Source organism: Lepidothrix coronata, unplaced genomic scaffold, assembly GCF_001604755.1.
Source record: "Lepidothrix coronata isolate B3197 unplaced genomic scaffold, Lepidothrix_coronata-1.0 Scaffold27, whole genome shotgun sequence".
Lineage (NCBI taxonomy): Eukaryota > Metazoa > Chordata > Aves > Passeriformes > Pipridae > Lepidothrix > Lepidothrix coronata.
The window spans coordinates 7,057,903-7,082,071 of NW_016690207.1; the positions used below are offsets into that span (position 1 = coordinate 7,057,903).

Below are 24,169 nucleotides of genomic sequence, written 5' to 3' on the forward strand. Positions count from 1 at the left end.
CTTGAGCCACACTGCGGGAGGAAAAGCTTTAGGCACTGACTGAACCTGGTGTGGATGGATGGTGCTCCTTTGCAAGAATTCCTGGGAACTGCCTCCACCAGAAGCCTTTTCCCCCGCAGGCAGCCGGCCTTCATTTCTTATGTAAGCAGCTACGCTCTTCCCTTCTTTCACGTGGATGGCATTCCCAGGGCTGGGAGCTGATGCAGAAGGATCCCGCCTGTCCAGCGAGAGTTTGCTGCTCCTGCAGCTGATCCCTGTCTCCCCTGGGATTCTCCTGGGGTTCGAGCTCAGTGCGGTTTAGCTCTTGCAACTCGCACGCGGTTCTGACCAAGCCGGACTTGATTCTCAGATTTCAGGGCTCTCCTTCCTCCCAAAGGCGTGTTAAACCCCGGCTCTGCTATTAGGATGCTGTTGTGGCCAAACTGAGACAACGTGAGGAGGGGGAGGCGACGGCTTTTCTTGGATAAACTGGTCCCAGTGGGAACAAGCAGAGACTTTGTCGCTGACTGCTGCCATCGCATGTGGGTAAGTGCCTCGAACTTTATGCTTTGTTACATTTTCAAAGTGCCTTGGCTGGGCTCAGCATCCTTCAGTACCACTGGAGGGACAACAGGGAAATCTCGCCACAAAAGCACATGGCAGACAGGCTGGGAATCGTTGTTTTGTGTTTTAGGGCTGTACAGTGCCCAGAAGGAGGGGACCCGCTGCTAACACGGTGACTCTGCAACTGCTGCAGCACAGCCTGAAGGAAATGCCTGTAAATCACAGAAGGAAATCCCTGTGCTTCTGCAGCAGAGAAACGGGAATCCTGGCATTATTTAGGACTCTAAACCAACAGCCTCTCAGCTACATAATATTTATATTTAGCACGTGTATTGTTTGTTGTCTTTCCCCACGGCGATTTCGTCCCCTTGTTCAAAGATTCAGTTGGGCTCGTGAATTAGTTTGTAAAATGTCAGTGGTGTGAACGACAGAACGCGCTGAGTTTTCACAGCTCTGTGGAAAGTCAGAAGTTGTGGATCTTTGTAGGAGATACGAGTGAATCTGCCTCTTGCCCTCATCAGCCACATCCCGGAGCACGGGTGGAGATCAGTCCGTACACTGAACAGGAGAAATGTGTAGAATCCAAGGGCAGTGGCTCAGCCGGGACCAGCTGCTTTGTACCCACGGGGGTATTAAGTCCGGCAGGTAGGGAGTGGCTGTAAAAACAGTGCTGGGCAGGGCTGGGCACCAGCGGGAGGGCTGAATACTCTGACATCACCAGGCTGACTAACACAGCACCTTTTTGAAGGGGAATACCTTAAATCTAGGGATATTTCCTGCTGTGCGGTGGGTGGGATTCTGGCAGCTGCTGAGGGGGCAGGGAAGGCGGTGGAGGATGTATTTCTACAAGAGCCCAGAAGTTACGTTGTGTTTTTAACAACAGCGGGACCACAGAACTCACGCCATCTCTTTTTTCCCCCAAAAAACACCCGCAAAAGGGCTGCAAAACTTATGCTCTGCAGGAGACATTTTAAAACAAAAGTGACCCAGCAAGTGACTGAATCCCTGCGGGGTGTGATCAGTGGGCAGCTCCTGTTATACCAGAACGAGAGTTCTGGGAAATTTAAGTGTTCAAATGTGGAAAAAAGTCAGTTTCAGGGCTGTATGCAGTTGGTGTAAAGAGGTTTGGGTCGGCAGTGGGATGGCCAGTTTAATCTTGGATGGGCATATCACATGTTGGTTTCGATTGTCATATATAAGATAGAAAAGGGAAGAACTTTTCCATGAAAGTTTGATCCAGATATTTTAATCTTGACTTGCTCTTGAGTGCGAGAAACCTACATATTGGAGCGTGTGTGGGGAAATCATCTTTCCAAGAAGGGGAAAACGATGGAGTAAGCCAGTGCAGTTTCAGTGTTAGAAACCCTCTTTCAAACCTGCATTAGATCATTCCCAGAACCCCGGTCTTTGCTGCTGGTCCCTCCTTCTCCTCTCCGTTTAATATTAACCCACACAGTGCCGGGGGCTGTTGCTGATGTTTGAGCACCCCCTGGGTGCCGCCTTTGGGCACACGTGCAGTTTCTGCAGCACTGCTCTGTCCTTCACTTGGCATCTGGTCTGCATTTGCCGAGAGAAGGCTCCTTCCTACAGTGCTGCAGCCTGGTTGAGAGCAGTTTTCAGGCTGGCATAAAGGGAACATTTTGCTTTGGTAGGCTCTGAGTGCACCGATGTTTTTGGGAACAGCAGAGTAAAATCCCCTTTGCAGGGGGGGTTTCATAGTGTGACAGTGCTGTCACCCCAAAAGAGATGAGACCATGGGTACACAAAGCTTTTCCCAAGGAGCTGTGAATTCTCGGGTGCCAGCCAGCCCTCCCGCTTCTGGTGATGAAAGATTTCTTTGGTTTCATTTCCTAAAGCAAAGCACGTGGCTGAAGGGTCCCTTGGATGACGCAGAGCTCACGCGGGACTTTTGGGCACAGCTTTTGGGGCACCTGCGGACACTTGTCCCTGTGCAGGAGGAGAAGGCGGGAGCTGCAGCGGGACACAGAGCCTCGGAGGGCCCACGGGGCGTTTCCACACCTGGCAGGACAGGGAAGGAGGAGCCGGGCACGGTGCCCAGGCCGGAGCCAGCGCGCCATGGCGGCCTGAGCCCCGCGGAGCCGCCCTGGCCATGGAGCACGGCCCGGCGGCCGCCGGGGCCGGCATGAGGTACAGCGCCCAGCCGCAGGTGAGGGCACGGCGGGGGCTCCGCGAGGCCTCCAGCCTTTCCCGAGCTGCCGCGGCTCCGCTCGCTCCGGCCCCTTGGAGCGTCACCGGTCAGGGCTGACCGGGGCGGCTCCGCATCCCTCGGGAAGGGGGGGATTCCAGCTCGCAGGAGAAGCTGTTTGGGGGACGGTGCCGAGCTCAGCGGGGCAGGAAAAGGAAAACCAGCTTTGGGAAAGTGGAAATCTCCACCCATCTGTGGTGGTGTTGGATCTCCTCGGTGTCGGCGCTGCTGTCGCTCCCAAGGTTTTGATTTCACCTTAAACTGGGCTCTGGGGTTGGGACTAAAAGGAAACTCGGCGCAGGCGAACTGTTTGCAGAGCGTGGGGGCCGGGTTGTTTAGCAACAGATCCAACTGAACCTGTACAAGCATTGGAAGGGCTCATTTTAACGCAGGGCTGTGGGGCTTTGCTAATTAACCTCTGCTTTATCAGTGTGTTTGGAGACCGGAGCGAGTTTAAACCACAGTCTTGGCTTTTTTATGTAGGTCTTCCTGGCTGAGGGCTGGGCAGGGCCTGGTGGGTTTTGGGTTGCACCTCCAGAGCCTGTTCTGTGCCACAGAGCTGTTTCAAACCAGGTTTTAGGTTAAAGCAGGACAGCAGCACTTCCCGGCTCACCTGCAGGCTTTGGGTGTCTCCAAGGCCTGGTTTAGTGGTTGTTATCTGGCAGCAACAAAGGAGCTGCCATTCTAGCACTGATCAGAAAATTGGCCTACAGCAAGAGACGTTTCCCTTGCCTCCAGCTCCGCTGTCCAAGGTGTGCCAGGGCCGTGGGCACTGTCAGGAGTGGGAAGGAGATGCTCTCACTGATACGGTTCAGCTGGAGCTCCTTGTTCCCAGCTGGGTCGGGGTGACACTGTTGTGTGACATGATCTTCCCTGCCTGCCTTGTTCTCCTGGCAGGGGGTAGGTTTGTCCCTTCCCTGGTTCTGGATCACTTCTCCCCCTGCATCAGTGCAAGAGGGACTGATCTGATCCAGGAGGACTTCCCTGAAGATGGTATCTGCCCTCCTGGCAGGAAACAGCCTGAAGAATTTGTCCCTCGTGGACTGGCTGTTGTCGGACTTGGCCCCCTATAAACACGACAGTGGAGGAAATGTGTTTTTGCCATGTCTGTCTCCTCCTGCGTCGGGGAAGGAGCTGTGACAGTTCTTGGGCTGAGGAGAAGCTGCTCGTCTTCCTTGGGAATGTGCAGTGTGTCTCTCTGGGGTAGTGGCTGGTGGGTGAGCTGCTGCTCAGGCCAGTTTGGCTGCTGTTGGTGCCAAAGGCAAACAGGGATAAGGAAGACATGATGAGAAAAGGGCTGAGGCCAATTGAGAGTTCACCAGACCTTTGCTCAGCAAACAGAAGTTCACTTTGTAAAACCCTTGAGGGAGCAGCAAGAGTGTCTTGAGGGCCTGGCTGTGGGGAAGGTATTGGAGCAAAGTTCTCTCCTTGCCCAGGGTAGAATGTGCCTTTTCCATCCAAAGGCCACGGAATAGACAGGCAAATAACAGCCTGTGTTATCTGGGCCATGGGCTGGGGTGGAGAGGGAGCAGCCTACAGCGATGGGTTTGCCAGGCAGAGGCTTTGCCCTGTCAGAGGTGCTGGTGTTTTCCTTGCTCTTGGATCCAAACATTGAAAACTCGAGGGCCAGATCCACCTCAGAACTGTAGGGGCTGGTGAAGAGCGTGAGTGAAATGTCAAGAGGAGCGTTTGATCCACATCTGGGGTGCAGCTGCTTTAGTTCAGCTGCTGGAGGCAGTTTTGTTTTCCAGACAGTGCTGTCTGTACCAGGAAAGACATATGAGTGATTTAAATAAGCTGTTTGCATCTGTGGCATGTTTCTTTCAGCTCTTGGGACATCAGTGTGTTGTAAGGAGGAATTTCATGGCTCATAGCTACACGGATCAGGGCTGTAATGTAGCTTTATTCCCCACTTCTTCCCAAGAATTGCTAAGACTTAAATGTACAGTTCTTTGCTACCACAGACACACAAAAGCGTGGTGGCTTTTTCTGAGCTGCTGAGATGCAGGACACAGCTGCAGTGATAAGCCTGGAGCGGGGCTCAAGCCAAGCCTATGCTGTCTCTGCAAACATTAACTTGAGTTTCCTCTGTAATAAACCCAAAGGAGTTTGGTTTCTCGTATGACTCAGGGTGGTCACAAGACAATCAAATGCTGTAGAGGGTTTAGCTCAAAATTGGTGCGTGAAGTAGGTGTGTGTGACATATCTTTCACTGTTGGCACCTGCCCTCCCTGCTGGGACATACACAGTCTGGAGGACTCTGGCCTTGAGTTCTTGCCCCATATTCCCTGTTTATTCATCATTTTATAGCTCCATTGCCCTTAATACAGAACTGGAGACGAAAAATAACACATTGGCAAAGTTTCTTCAGTGCATTACTGCCCGTGGTGGGGCAGCACTGCGTGAATACGCCTTGGGGAAGCTTTGCTCTCATATGCTGCTTTCACGTTATTTCTTTATCAAGAGTAAGAGGACAAGTGAAGAGATAATTCTTATCAGATCTTTTTTGCAGCAAGAATTGGTTCAGGAGTTGATTCAAGAGTGGTGTAGCTGTACTTGAGCTCCTTGGGTGAAGTGAGTTGCTGCTGTAAACACCGTGTGTCAGCAGCTTCTGGATTTGTTTCACTACTTCTTGTGAGAAATAGGCTGTTTCCCCTCATGCTTTGGCTTTCAGTGTGATCCAGGAAAACTCAGGTTTTGAAAATCTAACTTTCTTGGCTCTTTTTGCCACACAAGCCCACCCTGTTGATCTCAAAGCTGGGGCGTCCCAAGCTCTGAGCCCGTGTCCTGAGCTGCTTGATCAGCCGACAGGTTTCATTCCTCTCGTTTCTCATGTGGTATTTGTTTTAGTTTTTATTGAACACCACCTGAGGCGGGTGTGGTTGGAAAGAGGGAGGTGGGAATTGCCTCTTGGACACATGGACTAGGATCTGCAGGGTGTAATTATACCCTCAAGAACCTAACAGAGTCTCGTGACTCTGCTTCATCTCAGACCTCCCCAGGCCACCTCCAACATGGCATTTTATGGGTTTCTTTTCTTGACCATGTATATTGGTGTCAGACAATGGGTTTTTTGCTGTGAGACTTGCTTTGATTGCACACCTGCTCCTGCCTTCTGTGATTTGTGCAGCTTTGGCCCTGTGGCAGACCAGCTGAGTCTGGAGTTGGGAAAGGTCAAGGGAAGAAGCTGAATCTCTTAGTCTGGTTCTATACAAACAAGTTATCTGGTAGTGATAAGGGACAGATGAAACTAATGGTCGGGAGCCCAGTCCTTCTGTGAGTCGGGGTCCTGTGAACAGATGCAGACACTGAGGGAGAGGTGGAGCAGCTGCTTTGGACGAGAGGGGAGCAGTGAGGATTTGGGTGCCCGGGACACATCACATCGTCTTGCTGGAACTGCCAAACAAGCCAGAAACTAGCCTCTCTGGGGGATGCTCATCTCAGATAGACCACTGCTTTGTATACATCCCAGGAATCTTCTTACTCCATGGCATGTCGCAGCGTTTCCATGGCCCCCCTTTTGCAGGAGGATCTCTCTGCTTTCTGGGAAGATCTCCAGAACTGACTGTGTGGCCGTTCCCACCATCCCTGTGTGCCTGCTGAATTTCCTGCTGACAGAATTAGTCACTTCTGCATCTGGTTTGTCCAGTCTGGCAGAGCACAGTTAAAAATACATTGTGTGGCTTACGGAGGAGGAGTGGGAGGTCTGCTTTTCACGGGAATGAGCTGGGACTCTGCATGGAGGAATTGTGTGCAGGAGCCCTTTGAGAGCTCTATAAATCTGTGAGTGCTCCTTTTCCAACTTTCCTTATGAAGTCAGTACTCCAGGGGAAACTGAGGCATGGAAGAACTAGGGCAGTGTCTGCCTGACCCTTTCACTGGATTGGCATGTGGCTTTCCTGCCACTGTGACCAGAACCCTCCAACCCTGCCGTGGCAGTGCCAGTGAGGGCTGAGCAAGGAGGAGCAGGCGGAAGTAACTGCTCCAGTGACTAAGACAGAGAGAATATCAAGGGAGGTTTTCTGTTAATAATGTTTATTGGAGCAGTTTCCTCGAGAAGGGCGAGAGAGTCAGACCTTGAGTCACTTCGGGCTAGAGATGGTTTCTGCAGGAGCCATGGACAAGGTGAGAGCAGGACATGTTCAGCTCCTCTTGGTTTAGAGCTGCTGCATTGGGCTGTCCCAAAGACGTGAGGGAAATGTGCAGCAGCCATTAACTAAAGGAGATTAACATTGTAGTCATTATTTTCTTGGTTTAACTATGATCTTTGAGCCGGCCTTGCCTGTGATTCTATCTGGTCTCCACCCAGCTCAGAGGATGGTGACCAGGAATTTTTCCCCAAAGCAGGAGTGGTGGCAGTGAAGGGAATGTGGAGCACAGGGGTTGAGGAAGGCAGAGGCTGAGCCACTCGCTTTGGGGTCAGACAAGTCTGGTCCTAAGGTCAAACGGGTGTTGTTCGTGCTGAGTGTGGGCAGGGAGGATTCAGCCTCTTACTCAGAGGTTGGGACACGGGGCCTCATCTGAGACCTTCCCGCAGGGCCTGATTCAGCATTCCAGTAGTGTTTGGGGGATGCTTCAGATCCTCGGGGTAGTGGGGAGAGAGTTTGCAGGAATGGCTCTTGCTTACCCAGGCTGTGGGTGAGAGCTCCTCAAAGCAGCTTCACACAAGTGTCAGCATTGGCCGGGGAACATAATGGCCTCCATAAGGTTTGGGATGGGAGAGGACGAGAGCTGGAATACGAAACAGAGGGCAGGGAGGGAGGGCAACCTCTTTGGATCCGGTCTGGTATCTGCCTCCAATCACTGGGTAATTTCTGGCAGGTAACAGTGTCAGTGGCTGCTTGTGCACCTTTGACAGGAGGAGAGACAAAAATAAGCTCCCCAGGAGTCCCCACACTCCCGTCATTTCTCTTGTGCTGTGGGTGTTGCTGCTGTCTCACCTTTGGAGCAAGAGCAAACTGACAAAGGTGTGCTGTAAGCTCACAGGTTTCATCCTTATTTTTTCCAAGAAAAGCAGAGGAATTGTCTAAAGAAAGATCAGATGGTGAGTTTTCCTGCCTAATTCCTTGGTCACACCTCAGCCACTGGAGTACTGCGTGTGTTTTGTGTGTGTTTGTTCATGCTGGAGGCAGAGGGAACCTCTGTTTGCCTTCTAATTTAATCCCACTGATGAGTTTCTCCCTTTAAGAGATTTTTCATTGCAAAGACACAACCTTAGCTCAAAGAGGATGTTAAAATGCATCAGCCCCAGTGTTGTGCAGCCTGGCCTTGTACAGCAGCAGCTCCTGCTTGCCACTGAGCCCTGTTTTTTTCTGGCAGTTTGGTGAAACTCAAGTTTGGGAATTCTACAGTGTCCCCTCAGCAGACGGGTTTTCTATTGGAAAATAGGGTTTTCTTTGTGGTTCTTCCTCACTGCCCCCAGGAAGTGTGGGGAAGTTGCTGCTGTGTGAACAGATACATCATTTAAGCCCCTGAGGTGGTTTTCTTGCCACAGGCTCCTGCAGATGTTAATAGGGAATTAAATACTTTGCTTTCTGCTACCAACAGCAATGTGTTGGAAGTCCTGGGAAGGCTCAGCACTGGGAGCAGCCCCACAGTGGGAGAGGGGAGGTGCTTGCAAGATTTGTGGCCAATTTCTTCTCTTTACCTGGTTGGGGGGGGTTTATTGCATGATTGGAAACCTGAGGGGAGCCAGATGGCTGTTTGGAAGACAATATGTCAAACTTCAGATAGTCTTGACTTTGACTGAAGAGTTTCTTTATTTAGGATGTCTGTATGTATTTAAGCTTTATTTTGCATCTTGACCGTTTTAAAGTTTCCTTGGGTTATGTTGTCAAGCTTTTCCTGTGTGATCACAGAGGCCAAACAGCATTCAGAGTATTCCCAATGGGATTGTCCTCTGTGGCCCTGCTAGGTCTGTTTATTCTGGGGATGGAAACAGTTCTTTCAGCCCAGCTTTAGGCAGTAAATCCCACAAATGAATGAAGGTTCCTTCCCTGTGTTGCCAAATGATAAACTCAGAGGATTTTGAGAGCAGGTGATGTGAAAACTGGTTTGTTGCTCTGGTCGTGGTGGCCTTCTGGTGTTTGCAGAGGATTAAACTTGTAGTCCTTAACAAAAACTCAGGGTAAGGTGCCTGTAACTTCAATTTCTGTTGAGAAGGGCCCCGGGCAAATACCACAGGGAGGAGAGGCTGTGGTGGGTTGTGGGAGGTGGGAGGAGAGGACAGGGGTTGGGTGAAGAAAAGGCCAAAAGGAGTGGGGGAATGGTGCAAGTGGGAGCTGGGCTTTCCTGCCAGGTGAGGCTTGGGAAAGATAAGATGGTGAAGCACATAAGGGAAGTGCAGTGAGGTTGCTTGAGTTTGCATGAGAATGCAGAAGGCTTTGTCAACAGCATCCCCTTTGCTGATTGTTTTTCCTAGAATCACAGGCTGGTTTGGGTTGGAAGGGACGTTAAAACTCACCTTGTTCCACCCCCCCCCCCGCCGCTGCCAAGGGCAGGGACACCTTCCACTAGATGAGGTTACTCCATCCTGGCCTTGGACACTTCCAGGGATGGGGCAGCCACAGCTTCTCTGGGCAACCTGTGCCAGGGCCTCACCACCCTCACAGGGAAGGATTCCTTCCCTATATCCCATCCAACCCCATCCTCTGCCAGTGTAAAGCCATTGCCCCGTGTCCTATGAAGCCATATCCTCCTTGTCCCTATTTTTTCTGACCGTTAGGGGCTTGTGACATTTGCACCAAATGAACACGAGCCATTAGAGTAGGTTTGTGTCAGCTCTGGGCTGGGAGAGGACAGGCAGTGTCTGACCCAGGGTCATGTCTGTGGGGCAGCCTTACCCCTTCTGGGGCACAGGGGGGTGTGTGATTGCCATGGATTTGGGTGAGTCATCAGAGCCCAGGGAGCTGCTGGATGCCTGGTAAGGGGAAAATGGGAAGGCAGTGAGCAGAAAGCTGAGGGATCCCTATGGTTTGGGCTGTTTGCAGCAGGTACGGAGCCCTTCCTACCTGAGAGAGGCACAGAATGAAAGTAGAAGGTGTGGTCAGCTCTGCCCACGAGGGTTTGCCAGCTCTGGGAGGACAGGAGGTGCCAGAGTGGGTGTGGATCCAGGCCCCTGACATCAGCCTGTGCCAAGGATGCTGTGTGGCATCCTCTGAAAACATCTGGATCTGCAGCTCTTCTGACTCCCCCTGGGCTGGAGATGCAGGTACATGAGCAGGGCAAGGATGGAGGGAGGGAACCAAAGGCTGGAGAAAGTGAAACCCCAGGGAACCGAGGGTTTCACAGCTGATGCCACACAGGCCTTCCTCTTCTTCACCCAGCCCAATGTGGGGTAGGTGGAAGCAAGAGCTGTGTGATGTGGGTGTCATTCCTCCTCTTTTTGGGATCTGCTCTTCCACATCTTGTCCTGAGAGTCTGGCTGCCTGTGGTCTGTGGGGCAGACCACCAGCTGTCTTGTGTGTTCAGCTTAGTATTTTTGGTTTGTTTCTTTTCATGGGTGTTTCTGCTGGATGGGAGATTCCAAGCAGAAACACAGGAGGGCTGTTGGCCTGGGAGACGTCACAGAGCACTGTGAAAATGTTCAGGGAGGAAGTGGCTTGATTTCTTCTTTTAGAGAAATGCTATTTATAGTGTGCTGTGCCCCACAAGCTGCAGTGACACACCTTCCACCAGCAAAGGGGTGAATTTTTCTCTGCCGTTTCATCTGCTGGCAGGCACATCTCAGAGGTTGTGGGCTTGTGACCTGCCATGGTCACGGGAGGGTGTGTGGACGTGCCCCTTGAGCGCGTGACTTTGTGTTAGGTCCGGAAAGGAATTAGGTGTGTGCAGAAAAGCAAAGGAGAAGCCTTCAGGGTGCTGTGGGGTGGCTGTGGAGCTGCGATGCCGAGGTTTGCCTGTGCCCTCAGTGCTGGGGAGTTGCCACGTTCCCTGTCCACAAACCTGCTCCAGGCTGCTCTGTGGTTCCAAACCAGGCTTTGGGAACAGCCATCTCACCATCCTGCCTTCTTTCCTCTCCCAGGACATGAACCACCTGGATGAAGGGGTGGAGTTCCTCCCTGCCATGAACTCCAAGAAGGTGGAGAAGCGTGGCCCGAAGCGACACGTGGTCGTCACCGTCCTGGTCGTGGTTTTCCTGCTCGTCTCCCTCACCACTGGCCTCCTGATTTGGCACTTCAAATGTGAGTGTGACATCAGGAGGGTGGTGGCATCGAGGGTGATACCCTGGTGTTGTTACCAGCTTTTTTACCTGGTGTTGCTCACATGTGCCCTTCCTAGCTCTGGGAAGGCTCCAGGAGGTGGGAGGACACCACTTCCACCCCCCTACCCCGATTGCTGTCACTGGGGACCTGCTATGCCATAATCCCAGCCCTCACTGCCTTTCCTGACCCTGAACTCTTCCCTTCCAGACAGGAACGCGCCCGTCCGGAAGGTTTTCAATGGCCACTTGCGGGTTCTGAACTGGGAATTCCTGGATGCCTACGAGGACTCCAGCTCTCCAGAGTTCAGCATGTTGGCCCAGAAGGTGAAGAGCACGGTAAGAGGCTTCTTGCATCCCTCCTCCTGCAAGCAGGAATTTTCCTCTTTCCCTGTGGCCATGGGGATATTTCGTGTAAGATTCCTTGGAGCTTCCTGGCTCCTCTCAGCTTTCCTCGCTCCCTCTGACACACTGGCTGGAAGCAGGGACATGCCTTGGAGCTGGGTCTTGGCATCCCAGCTCCAGCCTGGTGCTGTAGGAGCTGGCAGGGCACATCCCAGGGTCAGTGATGAATCAGGGCTGGGAGCTGAGGCAGGAGGGTGTCTGCCCTGCATGCTGAAGCCGTGGCTGGTCTTGCCTCTCACCTCAGAGTCAGGAATTTGTGCTTCCCCCGGGAAGAGTGGGGAGAGCTGAGTCAGAGGAGGCTGTGCTATGCTGGGTCTGGGCTCTTCTGGGACTCTCAACTTTCCTTCTTCCTCTCTTTGGCTCTGCAGGTTCCTGCAGCCAGGGATGCCGGGTATGTGCCCTGATTTTCCACAGTGGGCTTGAAGCTCTGTCTGTCTGTAGCCTTTCCTCCTTCCTCACTTCTAGACGTGCTGAACCCTCCCTTCAACCCTTTCAGGTGGAGGAGATATACAGGAATCATGCAGATATTGGCCCTTACCACAAAGAGACAGTGATCACTGCCTTCAGGTGAGTGTTCAGTGCTGCCTGAGCCAGGTCTGAGAGTGGAGGAGGGCAATGCTGGGATATCACACAGATATTTGCCTTCATTCCCGGGGTGCTGTGGGTGGAGGCACCCAGTAGTCACCGTGAGTGACACAGGAAAGGATGGGCAGTGAAAAGCGACCCGAAAGTGTGTTGTTTTCTGGCAGATGTCCTGGGAAAATCAAGGTGTGGTGAAGTGAACTGCAGTGGGTGGTACCTGGCAGCTTTGAGAGGGACTCCCCGGGGTGGCAGCGGCCTTTACTGGGCATGGTTTGCTTAACTTACCCTTAAGACTCTCCCTTCCCCATGGCTAAAATCCAAAAATGTCTCATCAAGTAGCCTGGCCCCTTCTTCTAGTGGTACTTGAGCCTTTCCATGTCTGTCCTTGCCCTCAACCCAACAACTGCCCTTCCCACAGCGAAGGCAGCGTCATTGCCTACTACTGGTCCGAATTCCTTGTCCCCAAGTACCGGGAGCAGAGCTTGGACAGGGCGATGGCTGACAAGCAGAGCCTGGTGCAGAGGTGGAACCCCCGCCTGCGAAACCCCCTGCTGAAGGTGGAGTCGGTCATCGCTTTCCGTGAGTGTTGGCTCCGCCGTCCCTGGGCCTCCGCGTGGGACGGGGGGGATATGTCACTGGAGAGGGAAGGTGCTGGCCACAGCCCTCCTCTGGGGGCCTTCAGACAACCCTCAGGGTGGGTGTAAGGACCTGGATTTCACAGCATAGCTTAATGGGATGTACAGACTGGGGAAGGCTGCACAGACCTGCTCTGTGTTCTCCTCTGAGCTGAGTGCAGAGGGACAGGGATGAATCCTGCATCTGCTGAGGAAAAGCTCAGTCCCTCAGCTCCCCAGAGCCTGGGCAGGAGCAGCCTGCCCTGGCCAGCCTGCAGGGAGAGACCCCACAAGCGAGGCCAGATCAGTGCAGGTCCTGGGGACGACCTCAGCTATGTGCCCAGGGATTCTCCATAGCCCGAAGGATGACACCAGCTCTGTTTTCTCCTGCAGCTGTGGACCCCAGCATAGCTCACTCGGCCCGAGACAGTAAGTACAGTTCTTTAATCTCCGTGGCCTCTTTAGGGTGGTGATTTCCCTTGCAGGATGGGGAAGGGTCTGGAGAGGGGTGCTCTGCATGCAAGGCAGGCCCCAGTGTGCTCCTTGGAGCTGGTGTGGGGTCAGACAGAGTGTGGCACAACCGTTATCCAGCAAGCATGTTCCCTGCAGAGGCATCTGCTCAGGGACAGCCTGCAGGCAGAGGAGGAATTAGTCTCTGCATCCCAGGGAAAGGCAGGGCAGAAGCTCCTCGTTTGCCTTGTTTCCTGGTTTTAAGCCCAGCTGGAGCCACTGTTCTCATTCGCAATCCAAAACGCAGCACTGTAACAGCTACTGAGAAGAAATGACCTGTACCCTGGCTGGAACCAGGACACCTTGCTAACTGTTCCCTGCATTCCGGGCAGACAGCTGCATGTTCTCCCTCCACGCCAAGGAAGGGCAGGTCACCAGTTTCACCACGCCGGGCTTCCCCAACAGCCCGTACCCCAACAATGCCCTCTGCTACTGGGCACTGAGGGCAGATGCCAGCTCCAGGATCAGCCTCACCTTCAAGACCCTAGAGCTGGAGCCCTGCAGAGATGACAGTGACTACATCAAGGTCTACGACTCCCTGAGCCCCGTGGAGCCCCACACTTTGGTCAGGTCAGTGTCCCCGGGATGTTCCTGTACAGCACTGAGCACTGAGATTCCTGCTGGGACCTGAGCTCCTGTCCCTGCTCGGAGCTGACCTGTGCAGCTGTGCCTCATGGATTCTGTCCTTTGCTTCCTAGGCTTTGTGGGAATTACGCCCCGTCCTACAACCTGACCTTCCTGTCCTCCCAGAACGTCATGCTCATCACATTGGTTACCAACAAGGAGGGGCGATTCCCTGGCTTTAAGGCTGAGTTCTTCCAGCTCCCAAAGATGAAAGGTGAGCAGAGCCCTTGGCCTGTTTCCCCCACCTCTCCCTGCCAGGGGCAGCTGAACAGGGAGGTGGGTGTGGCTGCGGTCAGTTTGTCAGGGATGTTTCCAGGGCTGGAGCACCTGGAAACAGGTCACATCTTGGCCCTGCCCACAGTGCTCTTGGCTGCTGTAATGATGTCCCTGAGGAGGCCAAAATAGGTGTTACGTTGGGTTAGACATGCAGATTGATGTATGCAGAAAGCACCTAATTGATCTCTTGGGTTCTCTCAAGCCTTGGAGCAGAGCTGGTCTCTCCAGAGGGTGACTTAACCTTGTTAGACACTGTTGCCTCTGCCTCCCTTCCTGCCTTGGGTGACAGCCAGCTGAGGCTTGGGCAAACCACATCTCTGAATCTCTAACCTGTTTTCGTCTTGTGTTTATTTTCAGCCTGTGGCGGGACCCTGAAGGGAGAGAGTGGCACCTTCACGACTCCCTATTACCCGGCACACTACCCCCCAGACACAGACTGTGTGTGGAACATTGAGGTGAGGTGGGCCCTCTCCGTCCCTTCATTAGGCTGTCCAATGACTCTGGTCATGCAGACGCAGTCCAAGGGAGCTCGCAGCAGCTGCTGCCCAGAGGCTCTGAGTCTGGCGTGGCTGAGGGAGGTGTTCAGAGCTGGGGGCAAAGGCTGAAGAGGCAGTGAGAGGCCTGAACCCCACGTGACACTTATAGTAGCCCCCCGAAAAACTGTAGCTTCACACAAAAAGCATGAGTGGGAGCTTTGGGGCAGTCCAGTCACTGGCTGGTGACCAGAGGTCTGGCTTCCACCCCCTCTGTGTGCCTGTTCCATCAGAGATCCTGCAACTGGGGTGGCTCATAGTGACTTTTATGAAGGTGTTTCTTTTCCTTCTGGAAAACTGACTTCTTCCTGTTTTCAGTTATCTTCTATTCTCTTCCCATGAAGCTTATTCCCTTTTCCTTGCTCCGGAAAACAGCATCCCCACTGACTCTGCTTGCTTTTGCAGGTTCCCTCTATAAAGAATGTGAAGGTGCGTTTCAACATGTTCTTTGTGCTGGAGCCCGGGATCCCCGTCAGCTCCTGCACCAAGGACTATGTGCAGATCAACAGCACAAGGTGGGTTGTCGGGTGCTCTCTGACCCGTGGAGGGGCTTTGTTTAGTAACACAGAACTTTGTGCTTTCCTTAAACCTGCTGTGGGAAGTGTGTTGGTGCTCTTTAGGATGGGATGAGGCAGGAGAGTGCTGGGATTACCCTGTGGTGAGAGGGGAACCCCAAGCTTGGGGATGAGACCCAGCTGCAGCTGAATCCCCCCAGATTCTGTCATGGCACATGACTCATGTGAGGGAAGGCAAAAACTTCTGGGATGGGTTTGCTTGAATGAGCAAATCTCTGTTCTCAGGACAGTTCCGTTGTGTTCTGTGATGCATTTCCTGATGTATTGGCCATGTGCTGTTACACAGCGTGATGGAACCTGGGCCAGACAACTTGGTACTGCACAGGGACGTGATTAGTCTTGTTTTGCAATGTTTTGGGCAAGGAAGCTGACCCTGCCTCAGAGAGAGGGTTCTGAGTAGCAGCACTTGCCTCTATAGTCCTGAGTTCCTGCAGTGCTGCTTGTGTACATGGTCACACCTGCCTGTGGTAGGATGGGATCCTGTACAAGTCCAGCATATCTGAGATCAGACACATCACTGAGGCAGGCAGGGATGTGGAAAAACTTGTTCACAGTCGTTCTTAAGGTCACAAGCTGGTGTTTGCAACTGGCTCAAACCTAGTGTGAGTGGCAGCAGAATTTGGACCCTGAGGCCTGGCAGTTTGTGCTGGGATCAGACCTGCTCCCTGCTCTTCTGCCCCCTCAGCTCTGTGCCGATGGGACGTCAGGGATGGAAGGAAGTTTGCTACAGCACTTGACTCCCCTTTGCCCTGCAGGTACTGTGGGGAGCGCTCCCAGTTTGTAGTGGCCAGCAGCACCAACAAAATCCAGGTCCGGTTCCACTCAGACCAGTCCTACACAGACACGGGCTTCTCTGCAGAGTACCTGTCCTACGACTCCAGCGACCGTGAGTTGGAACCCTGGGGCTGGGGGAGAAACTGATTTCCCTGAGATCCAGAGCTGCTCCTCCTCCGTGCTTCCCTAGCTTTTTCCAGGGGCATAGCAGCTTGTCTTATTTTACCGCAAACCTCATTGTGTCCCTGCTATGTTCTGCTGGAGGCAGGCACAGGGAGCGCTGTGTGGTTTGGGGAGGTGATGTAGAGGGGACACCTGGAGGGCTCACATGCGGTTTTGCTCCCTTCCCCCTCCCAGCCTGCCCTGGCAAGTTCACCTGCAACACGGGTCGCTGCATCGACCGGAGCATGCGCTGTGACGGGTGGCTGGACTGTGTGGACGGCAGCGACGAGAGATCCTGCAGTAAGTCCATCCTTGGCTTCCCTTTGGCATGGCATGGCATGGGAAGGGTCATGATGCCCTGGGGTGGCTGTTCTGGGGGTATTTGTTCTGGACAGTGTGCCTCGGTGCTGCCTGGAACCAGCGCTGCCGCTGTTCTCCAGACTGCAGTGAGAGGCACTCGACATGGGATCTGTTTGGGATCCTTTCCCAGCCTAGGAGCTGTGAATTCCTGCTAATCCGGCCCTCTCCCAGTGGCATCTCTTTCCATTTCCAGTCCCACTCAGCTGGGAATGTGTTTTTCTGTGTAATCCTCCTGGTTGTGGGTTTGGCTGAGCTGGGTGTTGTGAAGGGACACCTTTTGTTACCCAACCGGGCAGGCTTTGCAGAGCACATCTGGAAAACCTGTGGGATACATGGAGTTGTGTCTTTGTGCAACAAGTTTTCCTCCTGAATTAGCAGAGCTGTCCTGTAGTTAGTGTTACTGTCCAGGGTCTGCGGTTCATTAGAGAGGATGGAATCCCCTAGATTGGGATCTGGTTCCCAGGGGAGTGGTAGTTTTCTGAGGAAGAGTGGCCCATGATCAGGGTTTCTCAGGTGCTTTCTTGCTGCTTGTAGCAAGTGCTTTGCTTCAGTTGTTGCCTGAGGCTGTCCTGCAGTGATGTCAGCTTCAGCCTCTGCTGCCTGAGACAGGACAGTTCCAAATGGTTTGGTTCTCCAGAAAAATGGAAATACTGTGCTGTAGCCTGAGTGCGTCGTGTATCTATGTACATGCGCATGGTCTTGAGCTGTTTGGTGGGTTCCCAAGTGTTTGCACACCCACTGGGAGAACTACCATGGTGGATGGGTCACTGGTGACTCCACAGGTGCCTTTGCAGGTCTCTCCCCTGATTTCTAGCATTGGAAGGGACTGCCCAGGGAGGTGATGGAGTCCCCATTCCTGGAGGTGTTTAAGACATGGCTGAACATGGCACTCAGTGCTCTGGTCTGGGTGACAAGGTGGGGATCGGTCACAGGCTGGACTCGATGGTCTTGAAGGTCTTTTCCAACCCTAATGATTCTGTGATTCTCACTGCCCTTTTCCAGGCTGTACTGAGCAGCAGTTCAGGTGCCAGAATGGTTGGTGCAAGCCCAAGTTCTGGGTTTGTGACAACGTGAACGACTGTGGTGACAACAGTGACGAGCTGCAGTGCAGTGAGTGACTCGCTGAGGGCTGGCGTAAAGGGGACTGGGAGTGTGGAGGTTTGTGGGATGGAGGGAAGCAAGTGTTGTGCTGGAAATGAGTGGGCAAGAAACCCAAAATAACAGCCAGGCACGGGGCATGACAAGGACTCATCTGATGCAGCCTCCTTGAGCCCCGAGCGAGAGCTTGGAGGAAAGAAGGATGTGCAGAGGTGTAGGAAACATGGGTTTTGGGGAAAGAAAGGACTGAGTAACTGGGGGGTGGTGTGCAGTTTGGAGAAGAAGAGACTGGAGACACAGGATGCTGGAGCTGCAGAGGCTTTACTTGGGGAAGGCAGTGGACACAGCCATGTGTCGAGGCGCTGCAGGATTCCTGCCCTGCCCTCAGGAGCTGCTCTCTGTCCCCAGGCTGTGCAGCCGACAGCTTCAAGTGTGACAACGGGAAGTGTGTCCCCAACGCACGGAAGTGTGACGGGAAGGATGACTGTGGGGACGGGAGCGACGAGGGCAGCTGCAGCACAGGTGAGGGTGGACTGTGGGGGCACCTCCCTCGGATGCAGCCTCTGATGGATTTCTTGGTGGTTGGGCATCCCGGCGTGTGTTTTCTCATGGGGTTGGCATGTCCTGGAGATGGGGGGAAGAGGTGATGGGCTCCTGGGCAGTGTGGCCTCCCCAGAACTGGGTCTGACCCCTGTCTCTCTGTCCTGCCTGCAGCAGGTCAGACAACAGTGCCCTGCAAGGAGTACACGTACAAGTGCCGCAGCGGGCACTGCATCAGCAAACAGAACCCTGAGTGCGACGGGGAGCAGGACTGCGAGGACAACTCTGACGAGGACAACTGCAGTGAGTGCCCTGGGAATGGGGGGAACAACTGGATTCTAGGCCGGGCCTCTTAGAGAAACACCCCAGTGTGGCAGAGAGAGCCTCTGGGTATTTCTGTGCGGTGGCTTGATCTGGAAATACCAGGATGTGTTCTATATCAGCCTGGGGAGTGTCTGCGTTGTTCAAGATGGGGAATACAGGAATATCTGCACATTTGTGTATTTAGGAAGTAAATATTATAGCTAATGTAGCATCAGCCCTCCCTGACGTGAGTAATGGGGCACTCGTGCTGTCAGATATCCCCAAGGAACAGAGGGGAGGTATGGAATCGGAACAGGAGTAACCAAGCACCCCTTTCCTTCCCCACCCCAGACTGCGGGACCCGCTCCTACGTCAGGAAGTCGCGGATTGTCGGTGGGCAGAACTCGGACGTGGGAGAGTGGCCATGGCAGGTCAGCCTGCACGTCAAGGGCCAGGGCCACATCTGTGGGGCTTCGCTGGTCTCGGAGAGCTGGCTCGTGTCAGCAGCTCACTGCTTCCTGCCCCTGCAGGGCATCAGGTACGGGAGAGCCGGGTCCGTCCCTTTTCAGGCATTTCAATAGGAAACCACCAATTTTGAGAGGCATTTCTTGAGGAAACTGTTTAAGGCAGCGAGCTGTGAGATGGGGCCTCACCCTGTGTATCGTGCCCTGTGCAGGTACTCAGACCCCAGCCTGTGGACAGCCTACCTGGGCCTGACCGACCAAGGTGACCTCAGCGGCCCCAACGTGCAGACACGGAAGATCAAGCGCGTCATCTCCCACCCCTTCTTCAACGACTACACCTACGACTACGACATTGCCGTGCTGGAGCTGCAGAACCCCGTCACATTCTCGGCCGTCGTCCAGCCCATCTGCCTGCCCGATGCCACCCACAACTTCCCCGTGGGCAAGGACCTGTGGGTGACTGGCTGGGGAGCAACCGCGGAAGGAGGTGAGCGCTGGCGTGGGAATTTGGGGCTGCACTTACATATTTTATATAGTTTTCCCAGAGAAACTGTGGCTGCCCAATCCCTGGAAGTGTCCAAGGCCAGGTTGGACAGGGCTTGGAGCAACCTGGGCTAGTGGAAGGAGTCCCTACCCATGGCAGGGGGTGGAACAAGATGAGCTTTAATCCCTTCCAGACCATTCTGTGATTCTATGATTTTTGTGTTTCTTGAGGGTAAAAAAGTGGGAGCTGCTTCAAAATATGTACTTTACTTACCCTCACAGGCACTGGAGCCTCCATCCTGCAGAAGGCAGAGATCAGGCTCATCAACCAGACTGTGTGTAACCAGCTCCTGACGGACCAGCTGACGCCACGTATGATGTGTGTGGGGATCCTGACTGGGGGTGTGGACGCCTGCCAGGTAGGGCAGCACTTGGAGTTAGTGCTCTTTGCTGTTTATTCATTAGGGAGGCAGGCCATTTGCACTTATATTTACACTTTTAACCTACAACAAATGTATGTGAATCCTCCTGGATTCAGACAACGGACAGATTGGAATGGGTGCCAGCAGCAACTTGTGTCGACACATGACTTACACTCAAAAAAAAAGTGCAGGACTTACACTCAAAAACATTTGACCAAGTAGGAGATACAACCCCATCCAGCTTCTGGCTGTTCGTTATTCTTAGTTAGCAAGACAGACTGCTCGATTTTATAGCTGTGTTCTGGCCCTGTAACTCTTATTGCCAGACTTAAATATTTGTTTCAGGGAACAGCCAAAAAATTGTGCTGAGTTAGAACTGTTTTTGAGATGTAGAGTTTTACTGACTGATTATTTTTTGCTCAGTTTTGACTTCAACACTTTGTATTAGGACACTGTAGGGGGTTGGTGCTCATGCTCCTGTGTGTTTGTGTGCAGGGAGACTCCGGGGGCCCCCTGGTCAGTGTGGAGCCCAGCAGTCGGATGTTCCTGGCCGGAGTGGTGAGCTGGGGGGATGGCTGTGCCCAGAGGAACAAGCCTGGAGTGTACAGCCGGCTCACCAGCCTGCGAGACTGGATCCAGCAGAACACAGGCCTCTAGGGATGGATGGATTCCTGCCTGGACACCTCTTGGACAGTGCTGGCTGGAGACACTTGGCACTGCCAGCTATGCACAGCCTCTACTGTGAACTTCAACCCTCCCTCTACCTCGCTGGAGCGCCTGGGACTCCCTGTGCACCAGAGCTGATGGTTTGGTTCAGTCTTTAGTGTTCCCAGCTTAGAAATTCATGTTTGGAGAAGTTTTTCCCCTGGTGGGTAAGCTAGTGCAGCTCCCATGAATGAGCCATCATTCAAGATTACGTATAATAATAAACTTAAGAAATAAAAAAAAATAATTAAATTTAAAAAAAAAGAAAAAAGAGACAAACACTTTTTGTTTAGAGGCAAACTTTATTGGACAGGTTCAAAAACACGCTTTCAGAATATATTCTGAGTCCTGCATTTGTTTTCAAATGGCCATCCACACTGTGGTGTTCAGTTGTGAGGGGTGGAGAAGGGAGGTCTTACCATCGTTTTAGGGGGGTCCCCTTCTTGTCCCATGCTGTGGTCTTCTTCTATCCTCTGTCCAACTCAGCTTCTGGCCTGGCTGAGTCCAGGGCTGGAGGCCAGAAAGAGAGAACCCATCACTCACCCTGAGGGAAGCCATGGGAAGAGCTGCTTGCACAGATGGAGACCCCAGGGCCATTGGCATCCCCACACTGTGCCTTAACTCCACTCTGGGCTGAGCTGATACAGCTTCTGCTGAGCTCCAGGTGCCTGAAGCGATGGTGGAGAGCACAAAGGCTGCACTGAATCCGTCCTGGAGTGCTCCCTGCAAGGACAACATGGGTCAGCTGTGCCCACACCAGCCTTACACTCATCCTACTTTTGTAAAGAAAAATGTGACTTGTGAATGTGCTGATTTCCTTCCTCTCTCCTGTGTAGCCTGTTCCTTGCTCTAGCAGAGCCCACTCCAGTTGAGTTGAGTTAGTACCTTCCTTACCTGTAAATACATTGTTTTGTAAAACTCTCTGAAGTGAGATGCTCCAATAAACTGGGATATTTTCTAGTACTGTACCTGTGTGGTTCTTCCTGAGCTTCTGTGCAAATGTTCCTGAGTCAGAAACCAGCAGCACAGACCCCCAGTGCTAAGAGGAAGTGGAGCTGCTCCACATAAAACACTTGAATACTGGACCCCTGTGCACAGCAGCTCCACTGTGGTGAAGAAGAGTCTAGGGAGAAATCCTCACAAAAACCAGCTGTAAGGGCTCACAGGAGAATGGTCTGTGCCCCAGCCCTCTCTGCAGAGAAACAGAGGTAAGGAACATTTTTATATCTGTGCTTATATGATGCTGCAGCAACATAAAAGAAGCATTTACTGTGGTCACTGTTGCCCAGGGAGCAGCCGTTTGCAGCACTGAGCTGTCACAGCCAATAAGGCACAAATGGTTTAATTCCAATGTCCCAGTTTGTAGGTAGCTCTGCCAGACAAGCCCCACAAAAAGCTTCCCTAAATTTGAGGTATTATGGATGATGATCCCCAGAAGTGGCCTGGGATAACAGGGTGCCATAGGAGTAAAGAGCCCCTGGCACCTGCACCCGGGGGAATTGCAGTGGGATGTTCCATCACCTGCTGAGGACAAGATCTGGTGTCTACTCACTCTCTGTTGTGCCCACACATGGTCTGGGGATCCTGCCACATCCAGGAGGATTGCTGAGCCAAGCAAGGGTGCAGGAGATGCTTTTCCAGACAGAAGTGTGAATCCTGTGCGACCGAATCTGAAAGAGAAGTGTGTTCAGACAGGTTTTGCTTTACCAAGAGCAGTGTCACTCACCACAGATCCTCTTTCCTCCCCAACAGCCCCATTCCAGGCTGGCACTGAGCACATGGGGGCTCTGAGGAAGCCAGGGGGGGCTCTGAGGGGCTGGCTCAGCCCTGCAGCCTTTCCTTGCCCTGTGTGTGCTGGAGTGCACAGACCAGCAGAGCTCCTCGGATCTCATATCACCTGCCCTGAATTACTGGGGTCGGGGGGAGATTTCCTAAATGCCTTTTTGGCTCAGGCATCAAATTCATCCTTGTTTTTGCCAGTGTATTTCCTTTAAGCCCCAAACACGCACAAAACTGAGATTTAATTCCCTGGGAAGAGCACACTGGCTTCTCCAAGCAACCTCTCAGTGAATTTGGGGTGAAGAGCTTCTTCCTCCCACTGCTGTGGGCTCACAGTTTCAACACAACTTGAGGGGACAATTTCAAGCCTTGCGTAAGATCACTTGATGCAGAAGCAGAGACAAAAACCCACTGTGTTTGTTCTTGTCATCATAATATTTCTACTGTACAGAGGAAGAGCCTGTTGTCCCACATCATCCTCAGTCCTACACCTGCAAGGAAAGGGCTCAGGCTTCCACAGCATTTTTCTCTGGCCAAGTACAAAGGCATGATCTGGCTATCCCTCCCTTCACAGCTCTTTGTGCTCATGGAAAAGGGCAACAAGGATGGACATGGATAAAAATATTCTTACAACCAAAGCACAAATAAAGCAGCAAGCGCCATGCCTGACTCTTCTGTGTTTGATTTCAGAGCAGCAGCTGCCCCTCACTCACCCCACATTTCTCCCTCTATCCTCAGGCTCCACGGTGCAGGAAGGGCTGCACCTGTACAGCATCACACTGGAAAGGAAGAGGTAACCATGAAACCTCACTGCTTCCTTCTGGGAGGCACCTTAGAGACAGAGATACCTGCAGGCTCTGGAGGAGAGGCTGACCTGACTGCTCCCCTGCACAGATCCTGCTGCTCCCCAGCCTCACAGAACAGACAATTTCCCCTCACACATCCCAGAAAAGAGAGAAACATCCCACCAACTGGCCACCAAAGGTACACCTTGCCCCCAGGCCATCAGTACAGCAGGACTATGAGAAAGCTCAGTTCCTGCTCCAAAAAGAACCAGTCCTTCATAAGGATTACAAATAAATAAATAAATAATGCAAGAAATACAGAAACCCCCAGGTCCCTGAGCTCCAGCCCCACTAGATGTCCCTCTCGGCCCAGGGAAGGGCTCCTGAAGCAGCATCACGAGGAAGGAGGTCCAGGGAAGCAGGAAGGAACAGGCTGCAAGTTCCAGATCCCTCTCCCGAAGTTCAGAGAGGAGGGGGCCAGTAGGAGAAAGAAAGAATGAGCGGGCAGGAAAGGGAAACAAGCGTAGGTAGGATGGAGAACTGAGCCAGGCAGCTCAGAGCAGCTGGCCTTGCCTGCAAGGTGCCCAAGTGAGGACTTTGGGGGGAACAGCAGTTCTGAATCAGTTTGGAAAGTCCCATCCCTCAGTTAAAGGTCCAAGAGTTCACTGGAAGTCACCAGCTCGAGTTTCAATCTTGCAAACAGCAGCTCACAGGCTCTTCCCCCTCTCAGCACTCAGAGGCATCAGAGAAAACTCTTTCACTTGTTTCATGTTAAAAGAGCCCTCTTGTCAGACCCCAGAAACTGCATTTCAGGTTGATGCAGCACACTTCTGACATCACAGGATTTCAGGAACACAAACACAAACCAGTCCCAGTTTGTGCTCAGAGCTGGTAGGGGCAAAACACCACTGAACTGGGGATACAAACTCAAGAGTCACATCACATGGTGGCAATGACCAGGAGTTTGTGTAATCCAGCAGCGGCTCAGGCTTGTCCCCAGGCACACAAAATACAAGGGGCTGGCATTTGTGTCTCACTGCACTGGTCATCTTAGAAACTGTGAGAAAAGTAAAGAGATCAGGGAGCCCAACACACACACTGGGGGCAATCTCTCGCTCTGGGAAGCCAACACAGTCAACAGAGTCAGGAAACAGGGAGCAGAGAGGGTTTTGTGCTGCTGAGAGTTATTGGGATACCAGGGGTGGTGGGGGGGGGGGGGGGGGGCG

General features: G+C 52.9%; 1 protein-coding gene across 7 annotated transcripts; it reads left to right on the forward strand.

Moving 5' to 3' along the window:
• ST14 (suppression of tumorigenicity 14) lies at positions 1 to 21,339 on the forward strand. 7 transcript variants are annotated; one of them, XM_017809866.1, is made up of 20 exons: positions 1 to 141; positions 377 to 525; positions 10,773 to 10,932; positions 11,161 to 11,288; positions 11,851 to 11,921; positions 12,355 to 12,515; positions 12,944 to 12,979; positions 13,393 to 13,630; positions 13,759 to 13,898; positions 14,318 to 14,415; positions 14,899 to 15,008; positions 15,824 to 15,954; positions 16,200 to 16,304; positions 17,367 to 17,474; positions 17,871 to 17,984; positions 18,177 to 18,305; positions 18,657 to 18,843; positions 18,982 to 19,256; positions 19,535 to 19,671; positions 20,170 to 21,339. In XM_017809866.1, exons 2-20 carry the CDS (start codon positions 520 to 522, stop codon positions 20,329 to 20,331), a joined length of 2,496 nt encoding a protein of 831 aa, XP_017665355.1. In that variant the 5' UTR covers positions 1 to 141; positions 377 to 519; the 3' UTR covers positions 20,332 to 21,339. The 7 variants fall into 7 exon arrangements, with proteins under 7 accessions (XP_017665355.1, XP_017665354.1, XP_017665352.1 ...); XM_017809865.1 differs by having other exon boundaries at positions 1 to 525; XM_017809863.1 differs by lacking the exons at positions 1 to 141; positions 377 to 525 and adding an exon at positions 2,628 to 2,710.
• Positions 21,340 to 24,169: the final 2,830 nt, after the last annotated feature.